The sequence below is a fragment of the Papaver somniferum genome, chromosome 1 (assembly GCF_003573695.1).
Source record: "Papaver somniferum cultivar HN1 chromosome 1, ASM357369v1, whole genome shotgun sequence".
Classification (NCBI taxonomy): domain Eukaryota; kingdom Viridiplantae; phylum Streptophyta; class Magnoliopsida; order Ranunculales; family Papaveraceae; genus Papaver; species Papaver somniferum.
The window spans coordinates 203585307-203608114 of NC_039358.1; the positions used below are offsets into that span (position 1 = coordinate 203585307).

At 36.5% G+C, this 22808-nt stretch overlaps 1 protein-coding gene and 1 long non-coding RNA gene across 2 annotated transcripts; one reads left to right on the forward strand and one right to left on the reverse strand.

Annotated features, from left to right (window-relative positions):
• The first annotated feature begins 12 nt into the window (after positions 1-12).
• Positions 13-1764, forward strand: LOC113335571. Its single transcript, XR_003353406.1, has 3 exons — positions 13-156; positions 896-994; positions 1094-1764. It is a non-coding gene; the product is annotated as an uncharacterized LOC113335571 (long non-coding RNA).
• Positions 1765-6569: 4805 nt separating this feature from the next.
• Positions 6570-10029, reverse strand: LOC113312700. Its single transcript, XM_026561439.1, has 5 exons — positions 9243-10029; positions 8841-9026; positions 8414-8683; positions 7819-8267; positions 6570-7337 (listed from the first exon to the last, which is right to left on the reverse strand). Exons 1-5 carry the CDS (start codon positions 9964-9966, stop codon positions 6684-6686), a joined length of 2283 nt encoding a protein of 760 aa, XP_026417224.1. The 5' UTR covers positions 9967-10029; the 3' UTR covers positions 6570-6683.
• Between the last annotated feature and the right edge of the window lie 12779 nt (positions 10030-22808).

Genomic DNA, 22808 nt, shown 5'->3' on the forward strand with positions numbered 1-22808 from the left:
TAACCCGTTAATTGCAAATTCAGGAGGTTACAGTCATCCATAATACAATCGGCTTGGCGGAAGCATTCCAGGTTCATTTCAGAAGCTAATTTCCCAAACATATCGAGGAACGTCAGATAACAGATTTACTCCAAGAATTACTAACATCATCAATTGGTAAGACTTCACTCCAAGAATTACCAATTCATGAAAACATGTTAATAGGAAATTTACCTGTAAGTATGGGAGAGCTCACAAGTCTTGAACGTTTGCACTTAGAAAAAAACCGGGTAAAACTCCTTCAAAGTTTTGGAGATCTTATGAATCTTTTTGAAGCTGATCTCTCTAGAAACAGCTTGTCTGGTCCCAGTCCTGCTCAACTAGTTAAGTTAACCTCAATGTTAGTACACCTAAAATGTGGTCAGGAAATACACCAATATCTTGGTTATTAAAAATGAACCAATTTTTCACTTATGTTTAGCTGTAACAGGGTTAACAACTTAACAGTGGCTTTAAGTCAATATATCCGTTTCTGGCAGGGGTAGGGGCACAGAGTTTTGTTTCTTCTTTCTTCTGGCTTCTTTGTAATGAAGAATTAGTCTTCGAACCACCATGTAAGAAAAGTGGAAATGGAGTAGACTGTTGTATATTTGCTGTATATTGCTTCTGGATAATGCGTAAACTGTCCCAAGCATGTTCAATTTGTGAATTGTCACCTGAGATGAACTTTAGTTGTTCTGTTGCAGTGATTTCTGAATTGTCATTCTTATGGGGGTGAACTTTAGTTTCCACGAGAAATATGCTTGTTCTTCTGACTATTACTGTATCTATTTGGTGTACCTTTCTGTGGATACATTCTCATTCTACTCCATAACTCTTATTGTGTATTTCCTATTTTCTTGTTGGAAACAAATAGGAGCATATGCCTTGTGTACTTGGATCACGCAGTTACTCCTGGTTGCCAGCAAAGGATTGAGTGCTCATTGATATCCCCAAATTTTATTTACAAACCCTGGTAGGTAACTCCTTCCAATTACTTCAATTTAAGCTTTGGTAAACTTTCTTTTGTGTTCCTATGCACTTTTTCTCATTGCTTCTTCGGTTTACTTTTCAGGTACATTGCGGATGAGTGAACTTCCGTTCGTCCTTCTGCAGTTTCTTCAAGCAACTACTTGAAATGTTTTCTCTGCAGTTGGCTCACAAGTTTTAATTTCATGACTTGTGCTTTAGCTAGATTTTATCCAATCAATCATGGTTTTGGTTTAGTACAAGTGTCATCTGGTTGCTTCCGAAAGCAATTAAGCAGCCATATACTCCGTAGGATAATTATCATTGCATCCCCCTATCATGTTTAAAATATTTTGACTTTTTCTGCTAAAATTCATATATCTTATACATGTATAGGAACTCCTGAATACCATGATGCATTTACTAATTTCATAGATACAGTCAATGGGAAACTTGGAAATCCTGAAATCATATTTAGTTGTCCTTGTGGTGATAGTAAGAATCTCGCTGTGCGAATTCATGGGGAGCCGGCTAGCTGCTAGCATTTCTAATTATGTTCACCAAGAGAGAGCAACACCCAGTGTATATCAGGTGGATCTTTCATGTTGCAGATGATGCTCTTATTGATCAGGTTCATGAAATTAGACACGCTCGATGGGGATTCGCAAAGCTGGTGGAAGATACTGACAGCACTAGTTGATCTTCTTATCTATTTGAGTTTAAGTATTGATTTTAACTGTACATTTGTGATAGCAATTTGCACTACTTCTTCCATAATTTACAAGTTAAGGTCAGTGAAAAAGTGATCTAATATTGTTAAAAAGACTGCACAAAGCTTACAAATCGGAACATTATTGAGGATGGTTGATGACTTAGACTTAAACCCGCAATGCTGGAGTTCAAGTCGCCACATAATCTACTTGGTTTTGTGTTTAGAAACTAATGGAAACAGTAGTTGTGATTAAACTGTTGCCGGAGTACTTAAGAACTAGCAGTTCTAGTAGTTGTGTCTGCTTTGTTTCAAAAGCATTAGGCTACAAGCGTATGTTTTGTAGTTGGCCTACATTAGTTGGCCTACATTTGTTAATTTTTTTGGAAACTAACGAAAACTGGAGTTGCGATCAACATGTTGCCGAAGTATATAGGAACTACAAGTTTCCTTTGCCTAGTTATGGAAGCATTAGGTTACTAGCGTATATCATGTTGTTGGCATATGTTTGTTGCTAAAGAGTTTAGAAACTAATAAAAACAATAGTTGCGATCAATTTATTGCCAAAGTATATAAGAACTACTAGTTGCAGTTGACTAGTTCCGAAAGGCTTTGGAAACTAATTTTTTTGTGCAGTTGCCAGATTTTAGTGGCCTTTTCTCGGGTTTTTTGTAGTGTCTTTCTTCCGGGTCTAAGTTTCCTTATTTGTTCTATGAGTTTATACAGGGAAAAAATAATGACGAATTAGGGTTTTTTATTACTCATTTTTGGTTTTCTCCGAGTGAGGCTAAGGGAGAAACATATACCAGGATGAGAGGATAAGAGAGACAGAAATAAAGATAACTACTTAGATTTTCTCTTTCTTTTCGAATCATATGATGGGTATTTTAGTGGGGCATCTCAAGGAACTAATTAACAAATTCTAGATTCTTATATTTGTCTTAAACAGATTATAAATCTTTCTCGAAATTTTATGTTCAGCACTCCATGTATGGATGAATTCATGAAATCAGCCGTGATATCTAACCAGGCTCCAGCTGTTGCAAGTATGTTCAGCACTCCCTGTATGGACGAATCCATGAAATCAGCGGCGGTATATGACCAGGATCCAGCTGTTGCAACTATGTTCAGCACTCCACGTATGGATAAATATATGTTGGGTTAATAACAATTAAAAATTAATCAATCAACTAATAATATAAGAGGCAGTTATCTGTTTTTTTGTGTGTTCTCCTTAGTCAACTGTTAATGTCTTGAACATCCTGTTAAACACCATAGAAACAAGGAAACGGTAATGGTAGATTGAGGCGCATGTTCAACATACTGTCCTTAAGACAAGAATGCCCGGCTACACTCTTAAAAAGATGATGTTATATCCCTACGGGTACATCTGCCTCCAAGATACAACAATCTTAACAAGCTTGAATAGCACATTCAAACTTGTCCTTCTAGAACTTGGCAGCGGAAAAACTCACGAACCGTTAGCACTTAAAACCCTCGTATCAAACATCGAAAAACGAAGAAGAAGTACTCAAAAACACACGGGGATATATGAAAGGTTTTTCTATATATAACAGCAATAAAAAGAGGTTATACATATATAAAACCCTAACCCAAATCCAAAAAATATATAGTAAACTTATCCCGTAAAAAACTAAGAGATAAATTTGGAAGGTGTTTTTTTTTTTTTGGAAAAACCTTTTTATTAGTAATTTTTATTCACATAAAACTGTATTTTTTTCAACAATATATCCAGGATTCAGCAATATAATTGGTTGATACCAAGAAACTAGAGCAGCCTAAGAAAAAATTAGCCAAAATGGGTTTATTTTACATCTATTTTATTTTTTTAGAAGTCACTTAGAAGGTGGAATTACATGTGGAAGGAGTGTCAGTGTTGTGTAATAAGTTCCTGTTTTCTTTCTTAAAAGTTTGAAAATGCATGTGATTTTAGTTCTTGTGTATGATATTTTCTCGCTGCTTGCTTAATAGCATGATCTTGATGGAGATTTTGGACAGGGAAAGACCCTAAAGAGTAAAGACACTTGTGGAAGGTCAACAGCCCATTGCAGCCCAGGAACCATTATAATTAGTAAATAAAGTGATGATTAATACGTGTTAACCACGTCGTGCTGTGTTGTGTGTAGCAACTTGATCACGACCCAACAACTAAGTTGTTTTTTAATCGATTTACAGTGTCATGACGATGTTCATACCTACCCTAGGGAAGCTTCAATGTAAATGCCAGATAATGATAATCTAGCCTGTAATCCTTTACAATCTATAATATAATCGTGAAATTATCACGCATCGACCACGTTGTAGGTCATACTGGATACGACTTCCATGCATTACAGAGTACGGAAAATGGGTCATTTGTCCAAATATTTTTAAATCACGGTTCAAATGGACGAGTAAAAAATAGTTTAGGTGAAATGGCCAAAAAAGAAAATAGTAAGGATGAAACTGGATACATTTTGTGTAAATTAAAAATAAGAAAAAATATTTGAAAATGGGCACGATGAAACTGGTTACATCCTGCCTATTTTTACATTTTTGTCCATTTAAACAGTACCAAAATCTAACTGTCCATTTCACTCACGAATTATTGATTTTGGTCTTTTTAACAAATTTTGTGTATAGAATATAGATTTCTATATGGCGAAAACTGAGATTATATATAGAGAATTTATACATGTATCAGAGAATTAATAAAGAGAAGAAGATGCGAGTGGGTCTCTCATGAACTAGCGAAGAATTGAGATCTTGAAAATTTCGAGATTGTCAAGGAGATAAAAAGGAATTTTCACATCCTTCATTTCTTCCAAAACTTCTTCACAACTTTTCAAGACTCCTCCTCTTTCACTTCAACTCCATTTTTTTTTCTCACAGCAATTAATTAATTATGTGTTGGTTTACAGATCCAGAGTTGTATCTGGGTATTACACTTGAAGGCGAAATCTGTTACTGGAGGCTTCAGAAAATTTTCGGTAGTCCTCTTGTATCACCAGACTCCCGTGACATGGTACATGTCAACGATTATCTGAGTTTGATCGATCATGCTTTTGAATGGAAGGAGAGCGATTACAAGGCTTTCACAAATTTCATACGTGATAAAGATTTATTAGTGAACTGTCATGGTTTGGCGTGTCGCATTGCTTACCCTCGAGATAGAAAAAATGATCACCAACCGAATATGTATAGAGGAGTTTATTTCTGGTCACATGAGGTTGTAGACTTGTACAAATTCGGTCTACCTGTTCAACCGGGGCCTGTTGATCCTGTGGAACCAAGTCCAAAGGAAAATGAATTAGCTAGACAACTGGCTTTGTGTGCCACTGAACGAGATCGAGAAAAGGCTAATAATCAAGCTTTGATGGAAAAAGTTTCCGTGTTAGAGGCTGCGATCGTCACACTAAGGGGAAAAGTTCCCGAGTCAAATGGAAAGAAGAAACTGGAACACGGTACCAGCAGCAACTTTTTATCCAGCCACAAAGACATATGATGAGTCTACAGGAATGTCATCAGGTTGTGGCACTTGAAGCATCTTTGTATATTGTCAAATCTGCAATGGTTAAAGCTAGTGAGCTTTGTGTCAAGTTTTACTGGTCTTTTTGGATTTATGTTTGGTTTGATGTTAGTAGCAATAAATCAAATCTGTTGGTCAGAAGTCTGGTTTAGCAGCCATTAAAAGAGTTGATCATGCCATATTCTTGGGGCACAACGTGATGATCTTTCCTGCACCAGTCTACATGATTCTTGTTGTTTTTTCTTGTGTATTTTCTATTGTTTTTCAATAGATTTGCCTTAGTGGGAGACCTGTTCTATGAAAGATAATATGCTAAAACTTTAATCCACTCATTCCAAAGCCTTCAAGACTTGTTTCTCCGTTTGCCAAAACAAAAAGAAAAGAAAATGATGACAAAGTAAAATCGAAATCCAAAAAAAAATACGAACTAGCAATTTATGTCGAGAAAAGTCTAGGTAGCCTAAATTCTTCGGATTTGTGAAATGTGTATGCCTTGGTCAACCCTAAGCTGGTAAGCTGGTTTTGAAGGTGAGATAGGTTCCCACTTAAAAGGGATTTTAATATGATAATATAAGTTTGACAACAGGTTTTTTAGTAGTTTCAGGCTTGAAGATGCCGTACAGGTGTAAATTGGGCCTAGCCAGCACCAGCACAACCCAACACAGCATCCAATTTGTAATGAAAGGGGTTTCACTACCCAACACAGCATCCAATTTGTAATGAAAGGGGTTTCACCAACTTTATCTCTGCAAGGGAGATAACTCAAATTATGATCTCTCCTCGAGGAGGTAATGCAAATTATAATTACTCATTCTCACTCATTAGTACTCTGGGAAATGATTTACAGACTGGTCAAACAGTAATTTTCGAGCCATAATTAAAATTATGTGTCGGTTAGTAGTTATCGTCTTTCTTTTGCTGTGTTATCTCGTAGTCATGACTGAGCTCACAATGATGCCATTTTTTATTTTGAGCTGCTTGCGGTGTCTCTCGCACATGGCATTACAGGCGATAACTCAAAATGACATTAATTTGATTTTAATAGTTATGTAGTCTAAGACGATAAGTCGATAACAACTTGGCCCATTAAATGAAATTGTTAAAATTTTGATTCTACTGGCGGTATAATTTGAGTGTCCATGTAGTTGCTATTACAAGATGGAAATATTTTTCTTTTTAACTTCTTTTCGAAAGAGGTAAATTCTAATACAGAAATATAAAAAAATCTTGCATATACACACCATTGCAGTGTTCATATATCCCACAAATAATCCTCAGAAGAGGACCAAACACATAGAGAACGAACACTAGTATTAAATTCCTTGCAGCAAACTAATCAAATGGTTTACACAAAGATCTTTCAATTACACCTCCCAATCTAACATCCAGCAAATAAATTATGCAACTTACTTAAAGAACATATAAAATGTTATCGAACAATTATTTCTCCGTTCAATTCTATTCCTCTTTCTCATTTTTTTGCTGGCAGGGTCGGACATACCTGTGTTTCCGGAAGAGGCTATGGAAATATGTGGAATGAACCATTTCTACAAACAGCGGTAACTGCAGCGATGCAAACAAGATAAAAGGAAGACAACTGAACACTGCTATAGGGTACGGAGCCCAAGCAAATTTATTTCGAAGCATAATAAACAATGAAGCACCAAAAGCTATCATTATGGTGGCCATGGATATAAAGAGAGTTGTGAGACCAATTATTAGTTTTTGTGGCAGGGACCTGTAAAAATCTTGTTCCGCATGTCGAGATGTATAAATTGCTAGGAACATGAGCACAGATGAGATTGAAGAGAATAGTGCTAAGGCATCTGCTATAGCAAAGGTAGTAAATGATTTAGTTCCCAAGAAAATTGGGGTACCATTCTTAGGGCTACTACTATCACTAATGTTCCCTCCGGGTACAGTAAAAACGGCTGCAAATGCTACCGTGGCAATCAATGCAGCAACAACCATGCACGCTTCGGATATATTTTTCATCCATTCCCCTCCTTGTACTACCAAATCCTTGTGTGCCTCTGTAAATATATAGTGTGCTGTATTTCCTTCTTTATTTCTCCTGACCTTGTCAGCCTCTGGTAGAATACTTTCAACTCCCTAAACAAAACGTTTATAGCAATGAGGTGAAAAATAAAGAAAAAGATACATGAATTTCTCCTATAAGATTTCTAAGAAATTAAAGCAAAGGTCACTACACCAGCAAGATGATTATCAACCGTGTATAGGTATTGTAGAGGATAATAGTCTCACACTGTTAATGACCCTTTAATAAACTTAAATTATAATATGGAAGGGCCTCTCCACTCATTGCCAATTGGTTTTGAGTTGGATGCCCGCAGATTTTAATTTGGTATCAGAGCTAGGTCCGTGCATGAGTAGGTCCAACGGTCACCACACAACGTAGATCCACGTGTTAGACCCAACGAGGCTACACGTGAGGGGACGTGTTGAGGATAATAGTCCCACACTGTTAATGTCCCTTTTAATAAACTTTAAATATAATATGGAAGGGCCTCTCCATTCAAAACCAATTGGTTTGAATTGATGCCCGCTGACTTTAATTGTATCAATCCCTTACCTTAAACCACTGTATTTCTCGTTGCAACTGAAGAGCTGTACCACATACTAAATTGAGTTGAATAGGAGGTGCTAACTTTGCAACATGATGCAGAAGAGTGTTGCCTGTTGTATCTTTTCTGGAAACTAGATCCATTTTATCTTTTCCACTATACTTACATATGAGATCTAGAATCTTCTCATTGCGTACGGCAACAGCCATTTGTATCATTGTTTGACCCCCTAAATCATTCCAAATAAGATATGGGAACTTCTTAAGGCACTCCTCTACGATCTCTATAGTCCCATTCGTTATAGCGTTCTTGATCATCTTAGAACCGTTATCGAAAAATACTAATACCTGAGGCTTTGTCATTGTTTTATGGAGCTGGTCGAACATTTCTTTTATCAAGGCAAGGGCTTGTTTGTGCATCAACTTCTGTTTGTATATGGACTGCTTGATATGAAGCACTGAAATAACAACAAATACAAAATCTTGCTTTAAGTTTGATCCTTCGTTGGAGCCATTCACCGTGATCTTGATTAAGTACTAAAACTTTTAAAATACACTAAGAAACTCAAAAATGAAAAATGAAAATATGATGTCTAGAAAATACCTTGTGTTATGCCGGACATGCGACAGGCTAAGATCTTCAAAGGATTATTTTCACAAAGTTGGTTGGCTTCTGAGCTCGGTTGAGGGTTCTCTTCATCTCTTTCAGTACCATTCACCGCCTCAGTTTTTAATTGGAGGGGATACCAAAGGCCTGTGCAGTTCCAATATCCCTTGGGTAGACAGGGAGAACAGAGATTTTGGTTTTTCGAATCATGTTGTTCATCTGCCTGGGCGTCATTGACACATGCTGAATCCATATCCACGCTAATCACTGCACCGCATACCGTGTTGGCATTTACATAGAAAACAATAATAAGATTTTTTTTCTTCTTATTTTTTCTTTTGCAGTCATGATCGATGAATAACAAACTGATTAATGTCAGACAGATTTTGCAGCCTAATTAAAGTTATGGAGATGATTTACTTACATGAATAAATTTTGCGTTGCCACCATGTCAGCTTTGCTCCACTATAAAAGGCTAATGGCCTCTGAATCATCGTCGCTAATGCACATGGATTATGTACCGGTAGTTTTGATGGACCGGTGTTTTCAGTTATCGTCTGTTTTTTAGTAATCAACTCCGGAATTCTTTTGACAATTAAGAGTGCTATATCTACAAACAGAATATTAGGCTATATTAATGACAAAAATTAGGAAAATCACGCAAGTAAACCTGTTCTTTTGACAATCAAAAGTGCTATATCTACAAACAAAACATTAAGCTAGCTTTATTAATGACAAGAATTAGGCATATCACACAGGTAAACCTGTTCTTCATATTAGTGAGATAAAGGAAAGAAACATGTGAACAGTTTATAAATTTGCTTACCATAGAAATTGGCATCAATGGCACTGCACAATAACTTAGCACCATCATCACCGGAAAACGGACTTGATGGCTCCACGTCTTTGGTTTCAGAGAAGAGATACTTAACCGTCGCCTTTTGTCCTGCTGTAACAGCTTGAATAGCAAGTTGGAGAGGTACCCTTCCTTTCTTATCGCGTATCTGAGTTAGATTTGGGTACTTGTTTACCAACACCTTTGCAATTTCAGTGTATCCATAAGCTGCAGCAGTATGAAGTGATGTGAAACCGTTGTCTTTTAATTCATGTGAAAGTGCTGCTTGTGGCAAAAGTTCCACAAATTTCTTCACAAACGGCAACCGATCGTTAAGTACAGCTATACGCAGAGCGATTTTGCAATTCTCATCAGTCATCTCCACTAGTGGATTGTTCTTGAAAAATTCAAGAGCCTCAGACCAGTTACCAGATTCTGCTGCCTTGAATAGAGATTCAAATATATTTTGACCATCCTGTTCAGGTGCCTCTGCATCATCATCAGCATACTTACTACGGCTCTGAATCTCCTCTTTATGTAGAGGTTTGTCGAGTATTTCCCGAAGCATCTTCTCAAGCCTGCAGAACATCTCGTCATGAGATTTCTCAAGTCTATGAAACATCTCATCTTGAGATTTAATTATAAGCCTACTGATCATCGTTTCTTGTGGAGATAGATGATCTTCACCTTCCCATGATTCCTTAGCAGTAGACATGGTTCCTGATATTCTAGAGATGGATCGTATAAGGCAAACGATAGATATTTAGATAGAGAAATTATATATGATATAGGTCTTGTGATTATGTAGCATACAAGATGCATATATATAATTCATGGATTTTGACTCTTGAGTAATAGTATAATTATGTTTCTATCTAAAATGTCAGATTTTATGTCTGCATCTCTATAAAAGCAAATCTGACGGTTACAACTGCACGTTCATTGTGCAGTGATAGAAATCTATCAAAACATACTAAGACAGACCGTTTTTCACCAAAATCACTTCTCGTCGGCGTTGGTAAAGCGTAAATCAGTTATTTTTACTTGGATAGGCTAGTCCTGTGGTTTAAAGGTATAGAGCAAGCACTGTAGTGAGCTACGGCTACGCCAAAAATCCAAAGTGTACAAATACGAGTCTTAGCTGTACTTGGCCTGAGTCTGAGTATTAAGAAGTTTTCAGGTGGACCCTAATAGTTGTTTGCCGGATATTGAGACCCCGCCCAGGGTGGGTTCTGAGTTTCCCCCAAGCTTCCTCTATAAGATGCTGCGCATCTCTAGCATCATATAGAGAAATCTATTCTATTCAATTAATTGCTCTACATTTGACTACCATAGTAATTGGATTCTCTCCATTGTTGAGACATATAACCAAGGTAAAAAAAAAAAAAAACACCCTAATGGCTAAATCTGTTTTGGGGAAAGCAGACTAAAATGACTTGAAGGTAAATAAATGAGTTGGAAATCTGTCACTCTTCCTGTCTACGACCATTTGATATTTCCCTGTGGAATGTCAGATCAATTTTCCTATCAATAATTTTTATTCCGACTCATTAGTTTTTTTATTTTTCTTTTATGAGAAATCTTTTCGAATCTATATGGTGGCATGATATTGCGGACTGTTTGCCACGATCATGCCCAAATCATTAATAATTTATGTTGAGAAGGATCACGTAAAGAACCTAGTTGTTGAATATCATTATCTACAATAACAATGATTGATTGACGTTGTTAGAACATGCGGACCAGGGGCCCACCTGTCACTGGGCTAAAGGGGGCTTTAGCCCCGATAGCTTTGTCAGTCCACAAGCCAAAATAAAAAATTATGCAGACCATTAATAATCGAGATTCTTATCCTATTGAGTGTGTGTACATGACTGGTCATACTCTCGGATGGGACATTGACTGTATGTACACCTTCCTGGTAACAAATGTCCACTCTGAAAACATCCTCCAATTCACATGGCCTTTCATTGGTGATGAGGACCAAGTGATATGTAACCTATATATTATTCTGGAGTCTGGCACCTGACATCATATCGATTACACCCACACTACCAACTAATTATTGGAGCAATCTGACGATAGCAATGAGCAGTTTTTATATCAACTTGTTCACATCTTCCATGGGGTGCGGGAGCTTCAGAAAGAATGTTAATGAAACGCATGTTATAGACCTTTAGTTTAGGATGCCTTTTGGTATAGCATAACTTGGATTAAATTGTAGCTAACTTGACATGTTGTCTCTTTCTGGACGTATTAATAACTAAATCAGTTGCAGTTATAACGGAGAAAGTTTTAGAATTTTCCTCCTCCAAATGCATTTCGTTGCTCAACTTTCAACCTCTCAAAGATAGAGGTCTTATGGATATTGTTCTAACTTTTTTGTCGTAATCTTTTAGCTTTTCATTCTATAAAATTGGGAATTAGCAACAAAAAAAACAAAAACAAAAAAAAAACAACTTGATATTTCAACGTTGATCATCCATTATTTGTTAATGGTAAAACAGAAGACATGATTAAGACGAATAACAATGTTAATTAGCATAATTGCATTTCCTATTATGCAGGTGGCATGCACGTAGGTACACTGATTCAAATTAATTAACTTAATTCTTTTTCAACTTGAATAAATAATAGCTCAAGTTGAGTAGCCTCTACCTGCACATGTTTACATCCTAGCACGATATTTTTCTCCCAACACGTACATGTTCATACATGTCTGGTAAGGAGCGGTTGTTTGGGTCTGAATGCACCTTCGTCTGAAGGGAACAATAAAACATTTATTTTACTATCATGTAAGGACAATAATACAACGTTTATTTAAGGATCATTACTCGGTATCTATTAATTAATGTTTGTTGACTTAAGGAAGTAATGAACTGGCCATTTTGTCATGACGATCGAAACCAGATGATTATTTATTGGCTAGATCAGATGAACATCATCCTGAAGATTATGTAGAATCTTGTAAAGATTACATAATCTTTTTGGTGATTTCATTTGATTTTTCTACTTAATTTTTTGTTTTTGATTTGATATTCATTTTACGAGCACAGACTGCATTGTCGCTTCGGTGACTGCTCTTCACGTTCACCTTAACTTTTGTAATGGATCTGCAAAAATGGGTCTGCAGATAGTGTTCATCATGTTCCTAAAACTAAAATGAATTCTTTATTTATTTCTAAACTCACAATATCTGATTATGATCTCGTTATTACTTTTCAAAAACATAGTTTTCTTGAGTACGGATCACGAAAGCAAGGCTGTATCTTGTTTTCGACTCCTATTGTTCAGTATCTACTCATATTGATCGTCGAGTACCTTCTTTAGTTTGGCATCAACGAATAGGTAACTCACAAACACCAAGTTCTTAATCATTTAGTCTCCAATAAAATAGTGTTTTCACCCCGTGGTACCTTTCGTTTTAGTATCCGTGATAGTTGTTCCCAGTCAAATCATCATTAACTTTCTTAGTTAAATACGACATTAAAACACAACAATCCGATCAAAAAGTCATGTTGAGTTCTGGTGTCCTTTTCCTAAAGGTTTTACATCCTAGTTTAATTGGGGGCCGTAACTTCCAATTGGGCCATGGAATTTTGTTTGCCCCCAAAATTTTCAGGAGGTAAATATCGCAATATGAATATACTATTTTACCCTTCACTAATTGAAAATCAGTTCTACTAATTAACTACCCTAATTAAGGCCCCTAATCTATACACCCTAATTAAATCAAAGAGAAAATCAGTTTCTATTTTATCTTCATCTTAACGACTCCACTTCCACCTCCATCATTAACGACTCCACCTCCACCGAGGAAAATTCTTCGAACCAATTCATCGCGTAAAGGTCAATTGGAGTAACAGATTCCTGATCACTATGCCTATATGTGTCAAATTCTTCATCAGCACTATCCTCATCATAATCATCATAATAACATGAAAATGGTTGAACCTCATCTAAAAAAGTAGTGTTACCAATTCTAACCTCAGCATCTTGATTATGCAAATAACTATCCTCATTTTCAAGGGTACTATTGGAAACACTATATTGGAAATTAAGACTATCTTGAGCAGTTCTGTTCTGGGTCTCTAATAAAAGCTTTTGAATCGACTCACATGACTTCCTTATGGTATCGTGTATAGAAGGTTCACTCATGGGTGCATTTTGTTTATTCATTTCTAACACAAACCTATTTGTATTCTCAGTTAATTATTTGAGAGACTCTTCTAGAGGAAGAACAGGTTCAGAAGGATCATAATAGGGACTAGTTTTCAATAGTTTGATTGTATCCTCTAGAGACGAAGAACTAGTACTATAATCTTCTTGCTCGTAAGACTGATGCATGTGTGGATAGTAATTGGGATCACCATGGTATGACCCATATCCTTCCAAAGGATGGCGTTCCCAACCACTATTCCCAACATGGTCATAAAAAAGATGATGTCCATATTCAAATTCAGGTCGTTAATCATTATATTGGCTTCTATCATACCAGTTCGACATTCTTAATTGCAAGGGAATTCTACACAATCACAAACAAGGCTGACTCGACTCCACCAAAACAAACCTAAAGATTTCTAGCAAACAAAAAGCATGATGGCTCCACTTATATTGTTTCTAGACCAGCTTCTATCTTTCGAAAGGGAATCCGTTGCAATTTGAGCAAACCCCTCTGGAATCAATCCGAGTCAAAGTAAGTTGAATTGAGGCGAGTGAAGCTCAGTGGAGCTTTGGTACCCAAGGCCTCACCGCTATCATAAGGCGGCGCAGTCACGCATTCAACTCACAGAAACCATCATGAACTTTGGAGTGTTCTTAAAGAGCAACCAATATTTTTCGAACGAGTTTCATATTAAGCTCGTTACCCTATCGGTCTCGTTCTATTCCAAATTTTAAGCTTGGGTTCGCGTTAGGTTTCGTTTTCCTAAGGCGGGCAAGAAGGGAGCGGTGATGAAATCCAAACCCTTATCTTGTATTGGCCAGGCCTTGCCCTTTACTAGGAATTTAAAAACAGTCCAAATTCGTCCTCAATCAATGAATCACCTTAAGGAATACAGTAACTCGCTTACAGGAGATTCACGAGTGTTTCAATGGACTTACCTCCCATACCAGACGGGGGATGAACCGTTGAAGTCGATTCGGGCCACGACTCCTATGTCATGTACGAACCAGAGGGGCCCAGACGATATAGTAATCGTCGTCCTTCCCTGCACACAGTTTATATAATTTTTTTTTTAATAATACCCTTCTGTAGGGTTAAAAAAAATAAAGTCCAATTGTTTAAAGTCCAAAATAAATAAATAAATAAATAAAAAACAGTTTTCCTCACACACTCTAAAAAAATTAAGAATTAAAAATTAATAATTAAATCCTAAAATTGTCCTTTTTTCTTCTCTTTTCGCTTTAAGCTTTTTCCTCTCCAAATCCTTAGTGCTCCACTTCGAACCTGTAAATAAAAGAAAAAACAAAGTAAAAAGGAACAAATAATAAAAAAAAAACCTAATAAATAAATCTATATACAAGTCCGCGTCGGCGGCGCCATTTTGTTATAGTTTTGAAAGTGGTAGTAAAAGTTCGTTGCTCGGACTTGAAAAGATTTTTAAAACAAAAATATATACACAATATTTGTCACTGGATCAAGAGACACTAGGACACAGGATTCCACCATTAATCATTCACACAATTCATATATTTATTCGAAACAATTATAGCTCAAATCATAAGGACTCTCATTCTTGCCAAGGTAGATTCTTAGAATATTTATTGTATATCACTAGCATGATGCATCAAAAGCACTATGACCAAGCATACTTCATCATACGATATCACAACCAATTAAGAAAAATCATAAATCGATACAAGTAGTCAAAAAAAGAATTAATATAATTATCATATGCGTAAAGAACGACTTCCTCCATCATCCCAGTGTTGGGGTTTAGTTAATCATAATAATCATGTTCTCAAAATATATATTAGATGCTCAAAGTATGATTAAAAGAGTCAAAAGTTATAAAACAGTGGTTCTGAGACTCACAAAACGCGTCCACAAATAAACGATACCAGAAAACTGCCGCTAAACTGCGACACTTCTCCTCTGCTGCTGGAACTGTTGAAAAACGACAGTCTTTGGCCGTCCGTTCTTCGTGTTCTTGAGCTCCTCCTTCTTCTACAGCAGCAGCAGGTTAACAATCCTGCAAGTCCCGATTTCTCGCTCCTCTCGGCTCTGGCTCAACCCCAAACTCTTGAACACTCTCCCAAACTGTTTTTCCTTGTATTTATAGTGTTTTGGGACCAAAAATCCCAACATTACTTGCGTATATTCTACATTTAATCTGATTATTCTCCGCTGCCAATAATAACGATAATTTCCAAAATTAACTCTGTCACACGTTAGAATTGGATCTGCACACTTCAATTCATCTCTCACACGCTTAGTAAGTCGTCGAACGTCCCTTAATCACTTCCATGCATAGCCAAAACACACTACAAGAAAAACTGGATTAAGCAACCAGGCAGTTTTGGTTGCAAAAGCCCATATTAAGTCGCACTAACCCTTAGAGCGACTTAATTTGGCTCTCGCTCTTGAGTTGCAAAAGGTGGGATCTCTATAGGTCTAGAGCAGCTAGGCACTCGCTCTAAGAATGTTTCAACTACCATCAGCGATTAATTGATATGCTTGCTTTCAGTTTATTCCAATTATCCTAGAATGAGTTGCTCTAAATTTATTTCAACCATCTTAGCGAGTAATATGTTACGTTGACAAAGGTTTAGAGCAACTTAAATGACTAATAATAATTTGCTCAAGGGTATTGGATGTACAAGATTTTAGTCGGTACAAACTTTCAACTTGTCTTAAATTAGTTGCTATAACCTTTGAGTTTGTCTAAAATTAGTCGTTCATTACACAGAATGTTCCGGTTCGTTTAAAGGCTTCCGACCAATTTTGACTCGGCTGAATAAAAAATGAAATCATAATTAACACAAAAAGAAAATACAGAACAAACTAAATGCAAAATTAATTTAATTTATTATCATTAAATTCAATTTACAACATCAATTGTTAATCAGGAAAATTACAATCTCATTTTACAAAAATTAAATAAAAATACAATCTCATTTCTTTAAACAAAAAAACAAATTACAAGCTCTTTAACATACTTTAAGTTCGAAGGCTACATCATGCTTCTTCTTACCAAATACTTAAAGCTTTGAAGGATACATCATGCTTCTTCTTAAACTCACTAAGATTCATACTGTTGCGACCTGATACCGTATTTTCTAGATCTGGTTTTGTTGTCAAAGTTTAGGCTGCAAAAGTAGAAGGATACCGAACAATCCTAGCTACTGCAGAATCAGCACCAACAATCCTCAGCTGCTCAGCACGCCATCATCTTCTCTTGTTGTGAGTCTCTAGATGCAACTTATTCAGCCATTCCACCTATGCAAAGCTCTCAGCAATTCAGTGCAATAACCTCAAACCAAAAGCCTACAACATACACAACCAGCACCCATCATGTCATCCATTTCTTCATCACCAAAAGTACCATGAACATAACATCAACAACAAATCTTCCCCTGCAATAGAAGACCCATTGAATTCCTTCTGTTGTGCTATTTGAGAAGCAATATTGTGGTCAAAAAAATATAGAGCAGCTACCATCACAGCTGGTATAATGGCAGCAAAAAGTACATGGGTGGGACTTCTCCATCACTAATAACAATCATTAAACAGAAAATCAAACAAAGAACTTAGCAATTTTCACCTGGCATTTGCATCCATTTATAAAAGTAGCCAAGATTGCCGCCACTGGAGTCTAGTTAGAACCTGATCAAGGGATAATTGGAAGCTTGAAATGTAAAGTACATTATTGAAGTAGTGCTTCATATGTTCCTCAAAACAAGTTTAGGTGGCTAGCACATATGATACATAACTAAAGCTTAATTTAGAGTGATATCTTAATTAGATGGTTACATACAAGAAATAGACTAGACTGCAATAATCAGTTCACCCTCGCCAACCACTAGGAGGTCGAAACACCGTTTAAGAACACTGAGACAGTTACGACCCAGCTTTAGATGATTAACAAGACACACATGTACATTTTACCTCAGCTATCATGTTCCTGCGGAGAAGCCAAATAAGATGCTAAATAAACAGACTAGACGTCTAGTAGTGGTGGGTGTTTCCGTGTTTGTATGTTGTGACTTATTTCACTGAATATCAATGGACATCAAATGCCGCAATATCCAAACATTTGATATAAAAAAATCCTAGTATGAATTGAAACAATTCATAGTTCAAAATCTACAGATATATTTAGTTTAAGGAAAGCCCAGAACTCAACTTCATTATTGAAACTGAAAATATAGGATTTAGAGTTGTACTAATATTTTTTCTTACCTTAAACAGCAGTTTGGTGTTTCGATTAAGTTAACCAACTTGTATTTGGCTTATGACATTAAAGGATTCTAGACTCTGTACTCAATCACTTTACTACCACCATCCATTCCACCACCACCACGACCTTCTTCTTTGCTGCCTCCTCTGCCTCTACCACCACCACGACCTCAAATTTTTCAAATCAAACATTCCCATCTCTAATCTTTCCCCTAAAACCTCAATTTCAGTTTCAGTCACTTGATTCAATTACATCCAAGAACCCTAATATCTATATTGGGAAAGAACAGAAACCCTAGCTTCTCTAATCTTCATTAAAACTCACACATCAATCACTAATTCTTCCTCATCATACTGTGTTCACCAAACCCACTTTAATTTCTCAATTTCTAACTCAATTACCGATTCACTGAGGAAACCCTAGTTCTCGATTCATAACAGGACTCAATCCTATTCTTCATAATTAGCAGAAACACCAACTCCTGCTTCTTTTATATATCCTCACGATATAAATTTCTTCAAGCCATACCTCAATTTGACCTCTCGATTTTCAACTGAAGAAGAGCAGAAAAGAAGAAAGAAAAAGAAGAAAGAAAAAGAGAGAATAAGAAGAGAAAATGAGTTTCAAAGAAGCAGGTGAAGAGGGGGAGAGGAGACGGCGATGACGAGTAAAAGATGGGTTGAGTGAATTAGATTTTCTCAAGTAATGCCGCCGGTCATCAATCTATGAAGGAGACGAGGAGCAGAGAAAATGAAGATAGAGCAAAACAGATAGAGTTCGAGTGGTTGGGTGGGTTTGGTGGGTGAATGAAAGTGATGTACGGAGTTCGTTGGATCCATCCATACGGATTGAGAAAACAATCTGACGGTTGAGATTTTATTTGTGATGCTCATACGGATTGAGACACATTTGTGTTTCTTTTGTGTTAATACGAACTCATGTTTTCGGTTTAATTATCAACCTTTAACATGAAAAAAATCTAAAAAATATATAAATAAATTTAGAACATTTTTTTCGACATTCTGATATAAAAAAATACAAAAAATGTATAAGAATGAATCGGGAAAATGAAAAATGAATTCGATAATTGGTGTATTTCTTTGTGCTTTCTCTTTGTGTTTTTGTGCTTTCTCTTTGTGCTTCGGGTTTGAATTTCGACTAGTCATGAAGTAATTTTTACAAGTCATATAGGTCATTAAGTAGCTTTAGTTAAGTAATTTTTACAAGTCATATAGGTCATTAAGTAAACTCAGGTTATAAGATTACTAGAGATGGACCACGAAATTCATGATGGTTCAGACCTCAAACTTAGCTGGATACATTGTAAAAATCGATAAATATGAAGCTCAGTGTTGATGTGAACTCCAAATGTGGTATAACAACATACAAACTATGAGCCAAGAACCTCCGGGAGGGTTTCCGACTTCAAACTTAGCATGATACATCATCGAAATCGATAAATATGAAGTTCAGTTTTGATTCGAACTTCAAATGTGGTATAACAACATATAAACTATGATCCAAGAAGCTCTGGGAGAGTTCTGACTTCAAACTTATCATGATACATCATCTAAATCGATAAATATGAAGCTCAGTGTTGATTCGAACTTCAAATGTGGTATACGAAATACAAACTGTGAACCAAGAAGCTTCGACAAGGTTCTGACATATTGTACGCATACGATCATAACCTGACCGTGAGTGGACTACTATAAGTCCATCTACTTCGTACGAACGATGAATTCATCCATTTACAGGTAAGATTCCTTCGGAATATACCTGAAACGTTAAATAAACCATGTTCTGGCATATTGTACGCATACCTTGGCTCCGAGATCGTAACCTTGTCGTGAGTGGACTACTATAAGTGCATCTACTTCGTACGAACGATGAATTCATCAATTTACAGATAATATTCCTTAGGAATATACCCTGAAACGTCAAACAAACCATGTTCTGGCATATTGTACGCATACCTTGGTTCTGAGATCGTAACCTGGCCGTGAGTGGACTACTATAAGTCCATCTACTTCGTACGAACGATGAATTCATCCATTTACAGGTAAGATTCCTTCGGAATATACCCTGAAACGTTAAATAAAATATGTTCTGGCATACAATTTTTCTTAGAAGTGTGTGTGAGACATATAGCAAAAGTGAACTATATCCAATTATCCATGGTCAAGGTTTGCACAACAAGTATGATTAACCTTAGGTACTTCATGTACTTTTGCCTTTGCACTTACGCTTCCGAACTATGTCAGGTCAACCAGGTATGCGTACCGAGTATGGTTACCTTTGACAGTTGTGAAATCATATCCAAAAAGTGCTTGAATGTTCGCGAAGTCATATCAAAATAGTATGTATACCGTGTATACATATATCGCCAGTAAGTCCCGAACTCAGATAAAAAGGGCATGCATACTAATGGTAACAGTTGGTTATGCATACCGTGTATACCTATCATCAAGAAGTATTGAAGTAATATCATGTTCAGGCATATTGTACACTGGTACGTTCTTACATAGTTTCCGACTTATAGTAGTCCACTCCCGTCCAGGTTTCAATCTTGAAGCCACTTTCTTTTTCAAAGTCGTCGGAAAAAGGTTTCATCCGTTATATATTAATGTTATCCAATCTCTCTCGGCCTTACTCAATTTCTCTTAGATTCCCATTGGTTTAATTATAAGGTTACCAATTAATTCAAATCAAATTTCCATCAACTTCATTTAATTTTATTTGTTATCGGTCAATCTTACCAAATTTGGTTGTCGCATTCATTTTCAATTAGATATATCGGTTTTCTTCTAATTATTCATCATTTTAACCGTATGCGCCGATTGACTATAGTCAATTTCACAAGTTATCAATCAATTTTATTCAATATCACTCGACATCACTCGATTGCTCCTGGAGTCAATGGGTTTATATGATTAACTATTAAATCAAATCTAATTTTCATTTAGTACACTTAATTTCTTTTTTTATCTGTCAGTTTTACTTTATGTCGGTTGACCTCACCCACTTTCTCTTGGATTATATCTGCTTCTCATGTTATTGATAATTTTAGCCGAATGTCCATACTCTTTAGTCAATTTCACCTGTTATATATTAACCTTATCCAACATCGCTCGCTCCACACGATTTTTCTTGGATTCCATGCGTTTATATGGTTGACTATTAAGTCAACTCAGATATCCATTTATTTCACTTAATTTATCCGAGACCAAAAATTTCACCTTGGCCAAGCCGATTTCTATTTTTCACCGAGATGAGAACTGATGCGTTAATCGGCATAATTGACCAAGTTCCACAGATTTTTTGACCGGAGGAATTATCGATATAGTTTTAAATTTTCAAGGTTTCAGTAAAGCTCCGAGATCTATTTCATGTTGTCGGATAGTTTTTTGGTTTCTTTTGTTTGTTTTTTTTTTCTCATTTGGAACCAAGTTAAAACAGTAGTAGCCAGAAAAATGACCGAGCGGACTGGGATCGGTTTCAAACGCAACCGATCCATCAACAATTCAGTGGCAGTTTTTAAATTAAAAACCGAGGTGTTTACGGTTTGATCAATGGTTTTGCCTAAAAAACGGACCGACAGACCATTGTGCACCCCTAATAGTAAACTAAGATAACAACCATGATCCGTATGAAACTAATCTAACCAATAAGAAACTAAAATGAGATCATTATCGGTTTCAAATGCCTACTTCCAAATTGACTTCTCTTTTGAACATGTGGTGGCCGCTTAAACTTGGTTGCTCAGAGAGGTTGTACCAACCGATTCATTTTTGAGTTGCTAGGAGTCGGTGCCTCAAAGTGAATAGCAACCTGAGCACTTTTCAAGCTGCTATAGATGACCTGAAAGAGTGATGTAGCTAGCAAACACATTCGGTCGTGGCTATATATTAGATGACACAGGTTTGTAGCCACCAAACTTTATGGAAGTTGCAACTTTGGATGCTTAAACCCTTAAAGTGACTAAAATTATGGGCTCTTGCTGAGATTTTGGTCGCTTAAGCCAGGTTTTCTTGTAGTGACACACACAACAACGTGTACAGGGTGTGTTCAGTCCGTGTAGCTCTGTTTTGAGCTCGGGAATCAAATCGATATTTCCAGCCAATTCCGATCGTATTCGACACCCAAACTATCTTCCTTAGGCTAAATCATAACTTCCTACCAAGTTTGAGCGATTGAATCGCACTCTAACCCATTCATTTTGACGATCACAATTCTGCCAGTTGAAAACTTCGTTTCCCGCCAAAACACAAATTCAAATTGTTGAAGAAGGTGCCCCTTATCCAGAGTGCTGGGGTGCGAATAGTAGTTTGGGTGGAAATAGTAATTTTGGGGTGGAAATAGTAATTTTTCTGGGATCCTCCGGTACATTTCTGGGACGTTTCCGGTGCATTTCTGGGTTGCCTTTCGTAATTTTCTCCGGGGTGTAAAACATTGCTTTTCGAGCTGATTTCGCCAAAAATGTTTATTTTTCAAAGGTGCCTACAAACACATAAAACACCAAAATTAGTACAAACTCGAGTGCCCACAATATATAGTATTGAGATCAAATTAAACACAAAAATGTGTCTATCAATAGACTGCATAAATATGAGCGATTTTTGGGGACCATGGTTTTTTTTTTGGGACCATGGTTTTATTTTGGGTAAAGACATTAGAAGTAAATCTAGGTCACCCCTTATCTACATATTTATATTAATACCTAAATTACCTTCCTGATTAATTTTGGGTGATGATTATTTAGTGTTAATAATAGTTAGTGTAATGATTAGTGAGATGACTAAGATAAAGATAATTAGTGAGATTAAAAAATCAGATGTTTTTTTTAAAGAAGTAGAATTATTGAGAGAGTAAAGTTAGAGAAGATGAAGAAAGAAAACATGAAAAACGATGGATTTTACCAACCACAACCGGAGGAAGGGTATTTGGGTACCCAGGTATGCTTCAAACTTAGATAATGTTGGTTGAATTGCTCCAAACTTTCAAAAAAATGAAATTTTTTATGTAGATTTGGGCCAGTTCGGTTACCATATGTCAAGAACATGTAACCGAACACACCTGAAAGTGTAGGTCGGTTACGTTTTCCAAACACGCAGGTTACCAAACTCGCTCGTTAATGGAGGTTTTGGTTGTACAG

Excerpts from the sequence above, each read along its gene's own strand:
- LOC113312700 (XM_026561439.1), bottom strand. The coding sequence starts at position 9,966 with ATGTCTACTGCTAAGGAATCATGGGAAGGTGAAGATCATCTATCTCCA. Across the intron at positions 9,027-9,242 it reads CATTGATGCCAATTTCTATG|ATATAGCACTCTTAATTGTC; the intron begins GTAAGCAAATTT and ends TTCTGTTTGTAG. Across the intron at positions 8,684-8,840 it reads GCAACGCAAAATTTATTCAT|TGATTAGCGTGGATATGGAT; the intron begins GTAAGTAAATCA and ends TATGCGGTGCAG.